The sequence below is a fragment of the Chelon labrosus genome (assembly GCF_963514085.1).
Source record: "Chelon labrosus genome assembly, chromosome: 1".
In the NCBI taxonomy this organism is placed as follows: domain Eukaryota; kingdom Metazoa; phylum Chordata; class Actinopteri; order Mugiliformes; family Mugilidae; genus Chelon; species Chelon labrosus.
In genome coordinates, this window is record NC_140337.1 from 19,608,086 (window position 1) to 19,620,465 (window position 12,380).

Below are 12,380 nucleotides of genomic sequence, written 5' to 3' on the forward strand. Positions count from 1 at the left end.
TAAACAGTAGATCATTTCAATATGACCAACATCTTCCAGTCATTTGCATCCTAAATTGGTTGAAATTCAATGTATTTAATTGTCAAATAAACAATGTCCGCATTTTGACAATTCTGGCCATTCTTCTTCTAAAGCTAATGTCAGGCTACAGAGTCATGTTGTTGTTGATGATGATGATGAAGCACTAAAAGGTACAGTAGGTGGCACTGGGCCGTGTTTCAAGTGTTTCTATTATGGGACACTGAATTTGATTGGCTACTCGAGCACAGTCTTCTCTGTGAAGAGTAGAGTACGTACAGAGATGCAAGTCATTCATCTTAAGATTTGCAGCACGATGACACCTCCAACCTTTGCTCTGTATTTCACATGTCTGTTTGTGGCGAATATGGGTAAGTTGGGTTTTGTAACTGCTTGTTGTTTACTTACAAACTATAACATAATGTTTGCTTGCTTGCTGTGCAGTACGGATCCTCAACGCATTCAGTTGACTTTGTATTTGCTTCATTTTCTCCTCAGCTCAGATGACACGTTTTCAGCAATCATTAGATTTCAAATCAGCGAAGGTTGGTGAAACTGTGACTTGTCTATGCAGCTGTAAAGATGATGCTGTAGCAGTGATGTTCTACTGGTATAAGCAACCCTTGGGAAAGAGACCAAAGCTGATGTCTACATTCTACAAGCATAATGACAATGGCACCTTTGAAGATGAATTCAAAAATCCACGTTTCACACTGACTACTGAAAACCAAAAATATCTCCTTCTGAAGATAGCAAATTTGAGAATATCAGACTCTGCTACCTACTACTGCGTAAAGAGCAACTTATATGATTTTGAATTTTGTGAAGGCACTACCATCGACGTAAAGGGTTCAGGTTTCAATATCGAAGCTTCGGTCCATCAGTTGGCATCTGAGCCCGCCCAGCCTGGAGGCTCTGAAACGCTGAAATGTGCAGTACACACTTGGAATTGTGATGGAGAACACAGTGTTTATTGGTTCAAAACCGAAGGAGAATCTCATCCAGGACTCATTTATACACATGGAGGCAGGAATGATCAGTGTGAGAGGAAAAATAACACACAAACTCAGACTTGTGTCTACAACTTGCCAATGAATAGTATGGATCTTTCTAATGGTGAGACCTACTACTGCGCTGTTGCCTCATGTGGACACATACTATTTGGAAACGGGACCAAGCTGGACATGAAGGGTGAGTTACTTTGTACGAGTGGTTGTCTCATTCGATGAGCACCTATCCTAGGTTAGATTCATTTCACAGCCCTCGAAGAGAGTTTAAAGTTGGCCAATAACCATCGACTTTCAACGGACACATTTGATCTGTCTTTCTCGGACTGCTGAAGCCCTATATTATTGTATTGTATATTTAGATAATGTTAAAATGCATTTTCACATGGAAAATGTGGGTTGACTGTCTTTATATTCTTAATGAAATTGCTTTAAGAATGCACCTCTTTGTGGCCAGTATGAAAATGCTGTTTGTGAAAAGTCTCAAAATGTAATTTATTGATGTATGTTGATCAATACAAAATGTCCATTGTTTTGTGATTCAGAGACTTTGAACATAATGTAGCGGCAACATTTTCATGCCCGTACCATGTATTTGTCATAAAATGTTATCAGTTTTTGGTACATTGCACTGACCACAAAACCTACTCTATTCTTTTGCTTTTGGTTGGGTCTGGTTAGCTTGAGGTTAATGGTTTGGGTTAAAATACAACCTTTAAAATGCTTGTTAAGTTAATGTATGGGAACTAAATTTGCTGTCACAGTTCATCTTCTGTTGTCGACCTCTTTGCAGATAAGGTGGGATCCCTTGTCTTGGTCTATGTCTTGATCGGAGCGCTGGCATTCACGACCATCCTGGTGGTTTCACTGGCTTTCTCACTTTACAAAATTTGCAGAACTCGCTCCCAATGTACAAGTAATTATCACTCTTTGAAGATGACGTGAAGTATTGAGTGTTTATTGCATCTGAATGAAAACTCATTTTAAGTTTGTATGTCTCATCATTTTCAGCAACCTCTACTCCAAATACAGCGGTAAGCATAATTTTGTTTGTTTCCCGTCCTATTGGTTGCAGCAGCCTAGCAGGTTTCATAGTGGATAATTTTGTTTTCCATACATGCGTCTCCTGACTTGTATCTTAAAGAGTAGCGTTTAAAATGTTTATCTTTGATCAACAGTTATCCCAAGAGGGAGAGAATCTACATTATGCTGCCCTAAGGGACTACAAGGTCGGCAAATCAAGAAGAAAGACGGACGACACCTTAAGTGAATGTGTATACTCCGGTGTAAGGCAGTAGAGTTGGACAACGAAATAAAAAAAATCACATTCCCTACATGTGAAAGCTCGTCTTACAATAAAGACCACACATTTTCTTGTAAGAGTGGGTTTGTTATATTCAACTGTATCTACACCAAGTGTTTCAGCCGTATTTTTCAGTTCTTCAGCTTGCATTGTGGTTACACTCCTGTTTCAACAAGGAAAGTTGTCTATATGGGCGGAAGGACGGCTTCACTTTGGTGATTCAAGTCTCAATACTCTGTGTTATGCTGTGCTTCCTTGTCTATGCAAACCCATAATATACACTTCCACTGTCTATTTCCACTGCCAAAGCACCATTTGCTTCCAAACATTAAATGTATTTGCACTCAGACCCTTGCAAAGTAAGGTGCACTGCCCTGCATTATCGTCATCATGTGTACACTGTGTATAAGGGAAAGGCAATAATCATTCCTAAAGATCGGTTCTTCATTGTAAGTAGGCTGTTTATTGTAACTGCTACCACAAAAAATGAGATGCAAGAAACTTCATGTAACCTCTTCGCAGTTGACAGTGAGAAGGCTCTGTGGTTTTGAGCAGGAAGTTACGACATCAATGGTTCTCTGCAGGCTGAGGTCTATTTGTTGCCTGTTGTACGCCTCAGGTGAATAAAAAAAGCTCTGGCTTGTGAGAAACACTGTGTAGCTATGCTTTCTCTGGCCCTCTCACAACCTTAAATGGAAAAAGGTCAAGAACTCGTGTCCCACAGCAAGCAGTGAGAACGTTAAGAAATATACTCTACATAACATCAACATACATTATTGGTGAAATAGGTGTCATGCAGGCAAGACACAGGCAGTCTTGTAGGCCCCTCAGTAAAGTGGAAGCGCAAAACTAAATAACTGGCACACACTTGTAGGAGTAGACCCTATTTAATTTTTGCTCTTGACTGTGTTAAGTAATGTTTTGTTAATTTCAAAATTGAGCACCTCCACAACATATATGGGGTAATTCATCTACATGCTATGCTGCTTATATTACCCTATTACACAGTCCACACTAACAACCTTTTCAAACACATTTCCATTCCAAGATAACATAAGCAACTACATAACTGAGCTACAGGGCCTCTTGGATGTCTTTATGCTTTCAAAGTGCCACCATAGCACATAGGACACTTCGCAAATTTCAAAGGGCTTAACATTGTGCATATGGTGCGTATACCACCACGTACAACACCATCTACCCCCAAATTAAACCATTTAACAGAAAAAAAATGCGGATGAAGTGATTTAAAATAGTCTGTTAAAGGTCAAAGGTCAAGGTCACCTCACAAAACACAATGATGATCCTAAGACAACTCTCTAGACAAGGTCACTGTGACCTGACCTGGGTCGCTTTTTTGCGAAGGGAATGTCGCATTGAGGGTGTTTCTTAGAATTTGGCACAAACTATATTTTTAGAAATTGCTTTAGAGTCGACCCTGAGAGCAATAGTCAATGCAGTCCTGTTTAAGTGAGAGCCCCCAGCCATAGGGTGCAGGTTCAGGTTCAGGTTTTCCAGGCGTGCAACTACAGAGCTAGTGTTTTGGATGCATGAAAACCTCTCGTCCTAGCTTCAGCATACACCTTTGAAGTGGTACACTACGTTCAAAATATGATGGAGCAGTGTGTTCTTACATAAGTGTAAATGGTGTGGTTACTTCCCCTTCCTGTTACATCTTTCAAAAGGCAACAAGGGAAACTGGTGAGCGTACTTTAGACACAGGCCAGTGTGTCAGCTATTTAGTATACTGAAAGGAATTAAAGCTGCTGAAAAAAATAAGTTTCTAAACCAAATTATTTCTTTTTTGTTGTTTTTTTTTAATTGCCTTAATTGCCAAGACTGCTCAAAACAATTTGGTTACACTTTGATTTCCTTTCTACGTTTCACACAGCAGCATCACCCGAACAAAGAAACAGTTGCAGGGCCGTGGCCCCTAAGGTAACACCCACTCCACATCTTAGAAAGCCGTGTATTTTTTTGAAGTGTTAGTTAAATTACCTACTTTTATCTTTTTTTTGACACTGTATTGTGCACTTTCTGTCTTTTTTCTATGTTTCCATATGTCCGGTGTACGTAATGACATGAGGCCAATAAAACACATCAGGCTAAAATTGGACTGTCAAAAATACAGTATTGGTGAAATAAATGTGACTCCTGGTGTTACTGCAACACCTTACCTGCAGACCCTGACTTGAAAGATGTTTTCGCTTCGCAGGATTGAACCTGTTTGATTTTCTAGGCAGCCAATCAAGTGAGGGTAGATACATTTGAAACCAATGAGGTACCTGTCAGACCAGAAAAGCTTTCGCACCAGCTGGTCCTCCAATGAATCTGTTAAGACTGCCCTCGCTGACACATTTGCTGATCTGCTGTGTAGAAGATGGAGCTACAAGCAGAGAAGACACTGATGTGCCTTCTATACATCTCCCTGCTCTGGACTGGGTGTAAGTAACACAAAAAAGCCACCTGTCAGATCTCTTTTTTGTTTTTGTATGTGGTTTTACGTAAATATAAATTCTTATTAAGTTTTTATTAGGCTACTTCTTTTCTGTTTCTTTCAGGTGAGCAGTCAGATGGCATCTCCCAGCCTGCTACTTTCCAAGCAGTGAAACTTGGAGACACAGCTACTATCACTTGTCATATTGAAGACCATTTTTCTGCAAGAGTAATAGTGTGGTACAAACTGACCACTGGCAGGAGTCTACAGCTAGTGGCCTCAACCGATAAATTGTATAATCTGACGACATACGAAGAAAAATCTCACAATATTTTAGTCAACTCTGACAATGTGGGTAGTCGGCTTATCATTTCCACGACTACATCAGAGTACACTGGGACATACTACTGTGGACTGATGAATCTAAAGGGTGTTCAGTTTGGACAAGGAACCTTTCTGATGATAAAAGGTAGTACTTGTTGTAGTTTGTCATTCTTTTTGTCTACACAAACATTATGATTAAAGTTCAATGGTTTCTTCTTCAAGGTGAGAAGATGGTCAGTGACTCGGTCGTCCAGCTCCCTCAGTCTCAGTCAGTCCAGTCTGGAGACTCTCTGACCCTCAGATGTTCAGTTCACACTGGTCAATGCACAGCAGACCACACAAGTGTCATGTGGCTGAAAAACTCTGATCATTCTGCTCCTGAAATGATTTACTCCTCTGGAAGTAAGAGCAGCACCTGTCAGAAGACTGAGAGTGGAGAAACCACCTGTGTGTACAACCTTCTCATGAGGAACATCAGCTCTGATGACGCTGGAGTTTACTACTGTGTGGTGACTTCATGTGGACAAGTACTGTTTGGAAACGGGACCTGGATTCAAATTCACAGTAAGATAATAGTATAGGTGCAAGATTTCAGTGTGAGAAAGTTCCTTGTTATAAGTTTTATAGTCATATAAGCAAGTAAAATATATATGTTCATATAGTTGACAGTAACTCCAGCTTCCTGCCACCGTCCAAAGACATGCTCATTAGGTTAATTGGTGATTCAGCACCCTGCGACCCTCCAGGGGACAAGCGGTTACAGAAAATGAATGAATGAAGGAATGTTGACAGTATTATACAAGTTAAATTTAACTGTTGATTTCATGTTCCTTGTTTAAAGGAGAAGTTGCCAAATCACTTGATCTGAGCCCAGCTGTTGTAGCACTGATGCTTTCAGCCCTTGGGGTGGTGACACTTCTACTTGTGTGGACACTTTGCAAGAACTGCAAGAGAGAACCCATAAGTATGTCAACCCCGAATATCTCTCTCTATATGTATATACTGTATATATTTGCAGTGTGCAGAGTGTATGTTCAGATATGTGACAGTTTTCTTTGTTTTCAGCATCATCCAGATCCTGCGATGAATCTCCGGAAGTCAATCAAGTATGGGAGTCATTTCTGACACTTCCAGTTTTATACTTTAAGATGCCTTCTAGTGTTTAGCGTCCAATCACTACATTCAAGGAAAAGTATAAACATTTGTGTTTTCATGTCTTTCAGACTAGAGATCCTGTTATCTATGCAGCAGTCTGTTCTGCTTCCAGAATCTCCTCCGGCAGATCAGCTTCGGTGAAACAAAACGCAGACATGATCGTTTACTCTGATGTCAGATTCTGCCAGCAAGACTGCGAGACCTCAAAGGAAAGAATCTAGAAAGAAAAACAACTGGACTATTGTAAAGTAGTAGGTGTATGTCAGCATGTTCATGAGGAGGGTTGTTTTTTAAGCAAGCTGTATAGTAGATAAGTGACCAAAGTAGCTCGACATAAAAATATACTTGTTTAAGATGTTTTTTTTTTGTTTTTGTTTTTTTAAAACTGCTTATTTTATTTTTATTTAGCTCTCCTTTTCATTTCACATTATCATTTCATAGACTGCAATTGTATCACTGTTGAATAACTTCTAATAAAGACAAAACAAAAAAATTGTGGGACACCAATCCTTCACAAAACACACAAAAATACAAATAACTGTGTGGTACAACTATCATGTATATCTGTGGCCTTTCTTCCGTGACTCACATGCAGTGACATTTCAGCTTCTTCACAGAAAGAGGCCACACATTTCAGTCTTCTTGAAGCCCTCCTGTGGTCAGCGGTGAAAGAAAAGAAACTTCCTCAACATTGGTGGAGTTTAAACATTGGCCTGTTTAAACCCTGCGCTCTGTTGCACACAGGTGGTTTCAAGCAGGATGTCCTCATTTAGTTGCAGAGAAACTGCAACTCTGCCACTAAGACATTAAGTAAATCAGGGGTCTACTATGTTTGTAATGAAGCTTTATATTTAGACATGTATTGATGTTCCACATCAGAGTGCGTGTGTGTGTGTTTCAGACCTATCGCGGTTCGTCAGCAAAAATCACTGATGTTATGAAGCGCTGTGGTTAGTAAAACCTAAATTCAGTGAGTGCCAGTGCATTCACACACTAACAATACATGACGGAAAAGTTTTTCTGGTCCTGGCAGAGCACAAAGTGTCAGCACACACGAAACAAACAACAAAGGACAAGAGCTTTGAGAAGTTTTGAGTTTAATCAAGAAAAGTGTGAGACATAAAACCGTTTTAATTGAATGGAAGAGATTTGTATTAAGACAGCTAAATTATGCCCCTCACCTGCTCTTCCTGATAAAAACAAGGAGACAAATGGATAGAAAGAAAAAGAGAAACACAGTTCTAATGATAGATAGCCAGACTAAGATTCTAATCTGAGCCACATGGTCTACAACATCATCTCCGATGAGCAGCTTGCTTCCATTACCAAACAGTATCTCCCCACAGGAGGACACAGCGCAGTAGTAGATTCCAGCATCAGAGGAGCGTAGGCTGGTCTTCTGCAGATGGTAGACACATCTCTGTTTAGGAGACTCTGGAGCAGAGACAGGTTTACACTGACTGTTGTGTGTGTGAAGGATTCCTTGGTGAGATCCATGTCTGAACCAGTAGACACGATGTTCTCCATCGCAGGTCCCAGAATGAACTGTGCAGTTGAATGTCACAGAGCCACCAGGCTGGATGGTCTCAGTTACGGGTTCCTGAACAATATCCAGGTTGTTCCTTCCTGGAGGGAGTTAGCATTCATAGGTTTTTTTCTTGTGTTTGATAGTATTTAATATTTTTGTTAAATGTGCAAAATCAAAAAGATCCAAACATCAAGTAAGATCTGTCAAAGATCATTCAGCCAGTGTGGCGTAGGAGAACGACTTAACAGATATTTATTTAAATAAAATATATAGGCATTATGGAGAACATACTTCAAAAAAGTGGATGTTAACAGGAGAGTTTGTCTAAAAGTATCAAGTGTTACAAAATATCCAGTGCGCGTTTAAACTACAATATACACCTTTACCTTTAAGCAAATAAACGCTAAAGGAAGATCTGAAGTCAATGCCAATGAAAACAAAATAGAAGCACAATACCTTCAACACTCAGAAAGATCCCTTCACCAAATTCCACCATGTTGGAGTGTGAGCTTCCACAGTAATATGCAGCTGAATCTGAGAAGTGGATGTCAGAGATGTGTAGATGATTCGTCCCTTCTTTCCGTTCCACAGAGAAGCGAGGGTTCATCTCCAACCACTGGAAGACTTTGGATGGTTCGTCATATTTGTAAGTAATAGACAGGAGCTCAGGTCTGCTTCCAAACCTTTGTCGGTACCAGGAGAAGTGCATCGCCACTTGGCTTTCGTAGAAACAATGTAAGGTCACGTTTGTCCCAACAGTGGCAGTTCTCACCCCTGTGTCCTGTTTGACTGGTCCAGACTGGATCGCAGCTGACAGATGAACTGGTCAAAAAGATGGAATGTTGTAGAAAGGTAACCCGACATTAAATTATTGGCCTAAATTAGTTTCAGACGCCTGAATATATTTTATAGGAAGAAACTTACAGACTCCACAGAGGATCATGTAGAGGTGCATCGTCTCAGAGGTCTAAGGAAGTAAATGTTTTGAACAAAGGAGCAGATATCATCTTGAAAATGGGGTTACTTTTGATTGGTCGCTAAGAGGGTCAAATTCTGTGACACCAAACATCCGGCTGGCCTCAGTAGGAAATAAACCAATTTGCACCACAGCGCAAGAGCTTAGAGGAGATTTAAAAGAAGACAAACTGATAATAAGAGTTTGGTAGATCATTTATATGTCACAGAAACCTCAAAATGTGATACATTAGAGACATCAGAGAGAGTGCTACGTCGTCTACTTCTATTTCTTCTTCTACTATGACAAAGTTGCAAAGCAAGCAAAGTTGAAAGCATCACTAACACTGATGTATACCGTTATTCAGTGCAGTAAAAACAGTTCTTGAAACAGGAGACTTTGGTAGACAGAGGCCCGAAGCGCCTCCTAGAGGTGACAGGCTGACATACATGGTGAGTCAGAGGTGATTTTCAGGTGATCGTTCAGGTTCCATGTTAACTTCACAATACAAAGATACAGATTATCTACTATGACCTCTGAATAGAGTATGATGCCCGTGTGCGAAAGAGCAATGGCTCCCACAGGTTGTGGGTAGTTAGAGTTGTCTGTAATCCATTCTTACAATCCGTTTTACCCATGTCTGGGCAACTAATTAGTGTGTGGATCAAATCTTGCAATTCTCCCTATAAAACAATATTGGTATATATAAAGAGTTTGAAGAACAAAAGACACATAATGCCCTGATATTTGCTCTTGGCAAGCTATCCATTATGCTGTGCTCGTAAAGTAAATACCTTAAACAAAGCTGTTAGGAGTTGGATTTAGAAGACAACACCTACAACACCTGTAACCCACATAGCCACTAGCTGAAACCTAAGCCTGTAAACATTAGCTGTCGGCCTCTTATCCAAGGCTTGGGTTCCCAGAGTAGAACTGCCTTAACTTGCCCTCAACTTTAGCAATCAGTCAAATTTACCTTACTAACAATTAAACAATATCAGGTTCAGGACACCCAGAATGAGCATCAGAAGTGGTCATGAGCAGACCAGAAAAGCATTGTTCTTTTCATGACCCTGGATTCAGCAACACGATACAAAATAAATTTGTAACAGTGTCATGTAGAAGGAGGAGTGCATGTCCAAAAAAATGTTAAAAAAAAGTTTGTTATTTATTAGTATTTAGTTTTTATTTGGCTGCAATCTGCAACCTCACCACTAGATGACACACAATTCTACACACTGGACCTTTAACGGGGGAATCAGTTAATGAGTATGCCATGAATGTCACTCATAGAAATATTCAATCTGAGACGTAGAGGAGTGCAGAGGACTGAACTTAGTATAAATAAAACCAGACATTATATTTTCACAACTGAATGTTAAGTGAACATCACAACCACAGCCGTTGAGGCAGAATATCTCTAGACACATAGTGATATACACAGGTGTGTCTCCGGGCTGCGTACTCAACCCACACATTCACACTATTCTCTTAGTAAGACATTGTAGTGTTGCATCATATCAGCAACAATGAGAAAACAGTATAGAGAGACAAAGGGAAGTGGCTACTTGCACGGTGGAAGCATGGGGACAATAAAGGAGGATATGGAGGGCAGCAAGAAGCATCAATAACCATAGCTAAAGAAAATAGTCTCCTAAACCACACCCCTACAAGTCTCTCTCTATTTTATCTTTTGGTGATATCTGCATGTTAGTCCTTCAGAGCATTTTATCTCATACACTTGATAGGTTTAAAAAATAAATTAGTTTTTGATGTCTGACTGACATCTTATGTGTATATTTTGTCTCATACTGCTTCTAGTACAGACAATAGGTTGTGTAAGACTTGAGCTTTCTAGCAAAAACTTTAAAATACCACGCCCCCTTTCTAATGAAACCCCCCTACAGAATATAAAGTGAACTGGCTGTAGCAGGGCTACACGCAGGATGAGGACCTTCACCTTAATAACAGTTTTGCTTCTCTGCAGCCACGGTAAGTGCCATACTGAACTATTCTCCTCAGCAACAAATACACTATATTAACATTCCAGTAACCCATGGGTATACTTGCAGTTGAATTAATATTGATCTACTGTTGTAATCTGTACATCTCATTCTTTTTTTGTTATTTTTTTCAGGTTGGACCGCCGCCTCAGGTTCTGAGTTTCAGAGTGTGGAGGTTCAATCGGGTGAAGAAGTCTCTCTGATGTGCTCCAACATTTCCACAGCTGTAACTCAGACCGACTGGTTCAGAGTGGTCAACAGAACTGAGCCCAGCTGTATCTCCTCGATGTACTTTTCTCACAACGAAGCTTCATTCTGTGATGGATTTCAACATGGAAACTTTGAAATGAGTTCAAACGACACCACCGTCTTTCTTAAAATCAAGCGAGTGGATTTCTCCGACGCTGGGCTGTACTTCTGTGGGTTTTATATGAGAAAACATACAGTCATTTCCAGTGCAATAGAGTTAAGAATTAAAGGTAAGAAAGTGGTTCTGTCCTATCTCTTTTGTTAGATTTCTCATCCTATGTATAGATCTCAAATTGATTACCTTAGCATATCCAGAAAATAAGCTGAAGTAAGGGCAATGGGACTCAGAGAGTTTACTGAATACGATTCGTCACACATACGAGAACCTTCACAGACATCACCTTAGTGTGAAAACAGTTTGAAGACAAACAGGAAATCAACATAAATATTATGTTTTTTTCTTTTTGCAGGTAATGATGAATCCAGTGATGAAGTGGATTTTCAGAATGAAAGTAAGGTTTTTTCTCCCTAGTGATTTTTTCGTAGCACACATTACTATAGAAATGCCATTACTAATACCATACACACTGTAAATTGTTATGTAGAGTCTGACAGGATGATGGATCTAATGAGTTTGATCCTGGGTGGTCTGACTGTTTTCCTCACTATAGTCGTGATAGCTCTCGCTGTAAAAATCTGGAAACTTCAGACAGGTACAGTTGCTTTATAATCTGATGGACGAACCAAGAGCAAAGTATACGGCCATCAACTAATCAGACTTTTGTATTTGCCATTTAGATGGGAACAAAGAATCGCAGAGGAGCAAGGTGAACTATTTTCTGACTCATGATCTGTACTGTTATGCTGACTGTTACGATTTAAAAGCTGCATGTACACCTCTGTGAAAAATCAAACTGCAACTTCAGGCAAATAGTGAGTCATAATCTGTCATCTTACTTAACATCAAATGCTTTTTTTAAATAGGGGTTTTAAACTATAATTAATACGATAAACAGTACTCTAATACTTTATTAGTGGTTTAACTAGATTCATTATGAGCAAAACAGAAACTATTACCACTGTATAGCCATTACCCTTCTAATTTTATTTCCTTATCTGAAAAGCATGGAGATTTCAATCAGTTCAACCAGATGTTATTTACTCAAGGAAGAGAAAATTGAGTTTTTCTGGTAGTATTGTAACCATAGCAACTAATTGTGTATAGTTTCTGAAGCAGGGTGGAAAGCGGCAAATGGTAGAAAAATAGTCACTTAAAATCTAAATACTGTCAATCTTAACAATGTTGGTTTTGTGTCTTGCCATTTAGCTTTTTATATAACAGTCAAATATTCACATAAATACTGAATGGCAATTGTATGCATGATTTCCACAGTTCACGTG

At 39.6% G+C, this 12,380-nt stretch overlaps 1 protein-coding gene across 1 annotated transcript; it reads left to right on the forward strand.

The window, feature by feature from the left end:
- Nucleotides 1–4,405: 4,405 nt before the first annotated feature.
- On the forward strand, nucleotides 4,406–6,510 carry LOC311487121 (signal-regulatory protein beta-2-like). The gene is made up of 6 exons (XM_084543260.1): nucleotides 4,406–4,772; nucleotides 4,890–5,234; nucleotides 5,312–5,653; nucleotides 5,931–6,053; nucleotides 6,155–6,195; nucleotides 6,313–6,510. Exons 1-6 carry the CDS (start codon nucleotides 4,709–4,711, stop codon nucleotides 6,463–6,465), a joined length of 1,068 nt encoding a protein of 355 aa, XP_084399386.1. The 5' UTR covers nucleotides 4,406–4,708; the 3' UTR covers nucleotides 6,466–6,510.
- Nucleotides 6,511–12,380: the final 5,870 nt, after the last annotated feature.

Bases quoted from the DNA above. Each gene is read 5' to 3' on its own strand.
- LOC311487121 (XM_084543260.1), top strand. From the start codon at position 4,709: ATGGAGCTACAAGCAGAGAAGACACTGATGTGCCTTCTATACATCTCC. The intron at 4,773-4,889 runs GTAAGTAACACA...TGTTTCTTTCAG, and splicing joins CTCCCTGCTCTGGACTGGGT to GTGAGCAGTCAGATGGCATC. The intron at 5,654-5,930 runs GTAAGATAATAG...CCTTGTTTAAAG, and splicing joins GACCTGGATTCAAATTCACA to GAGAAGTTGCCAAATCACTT.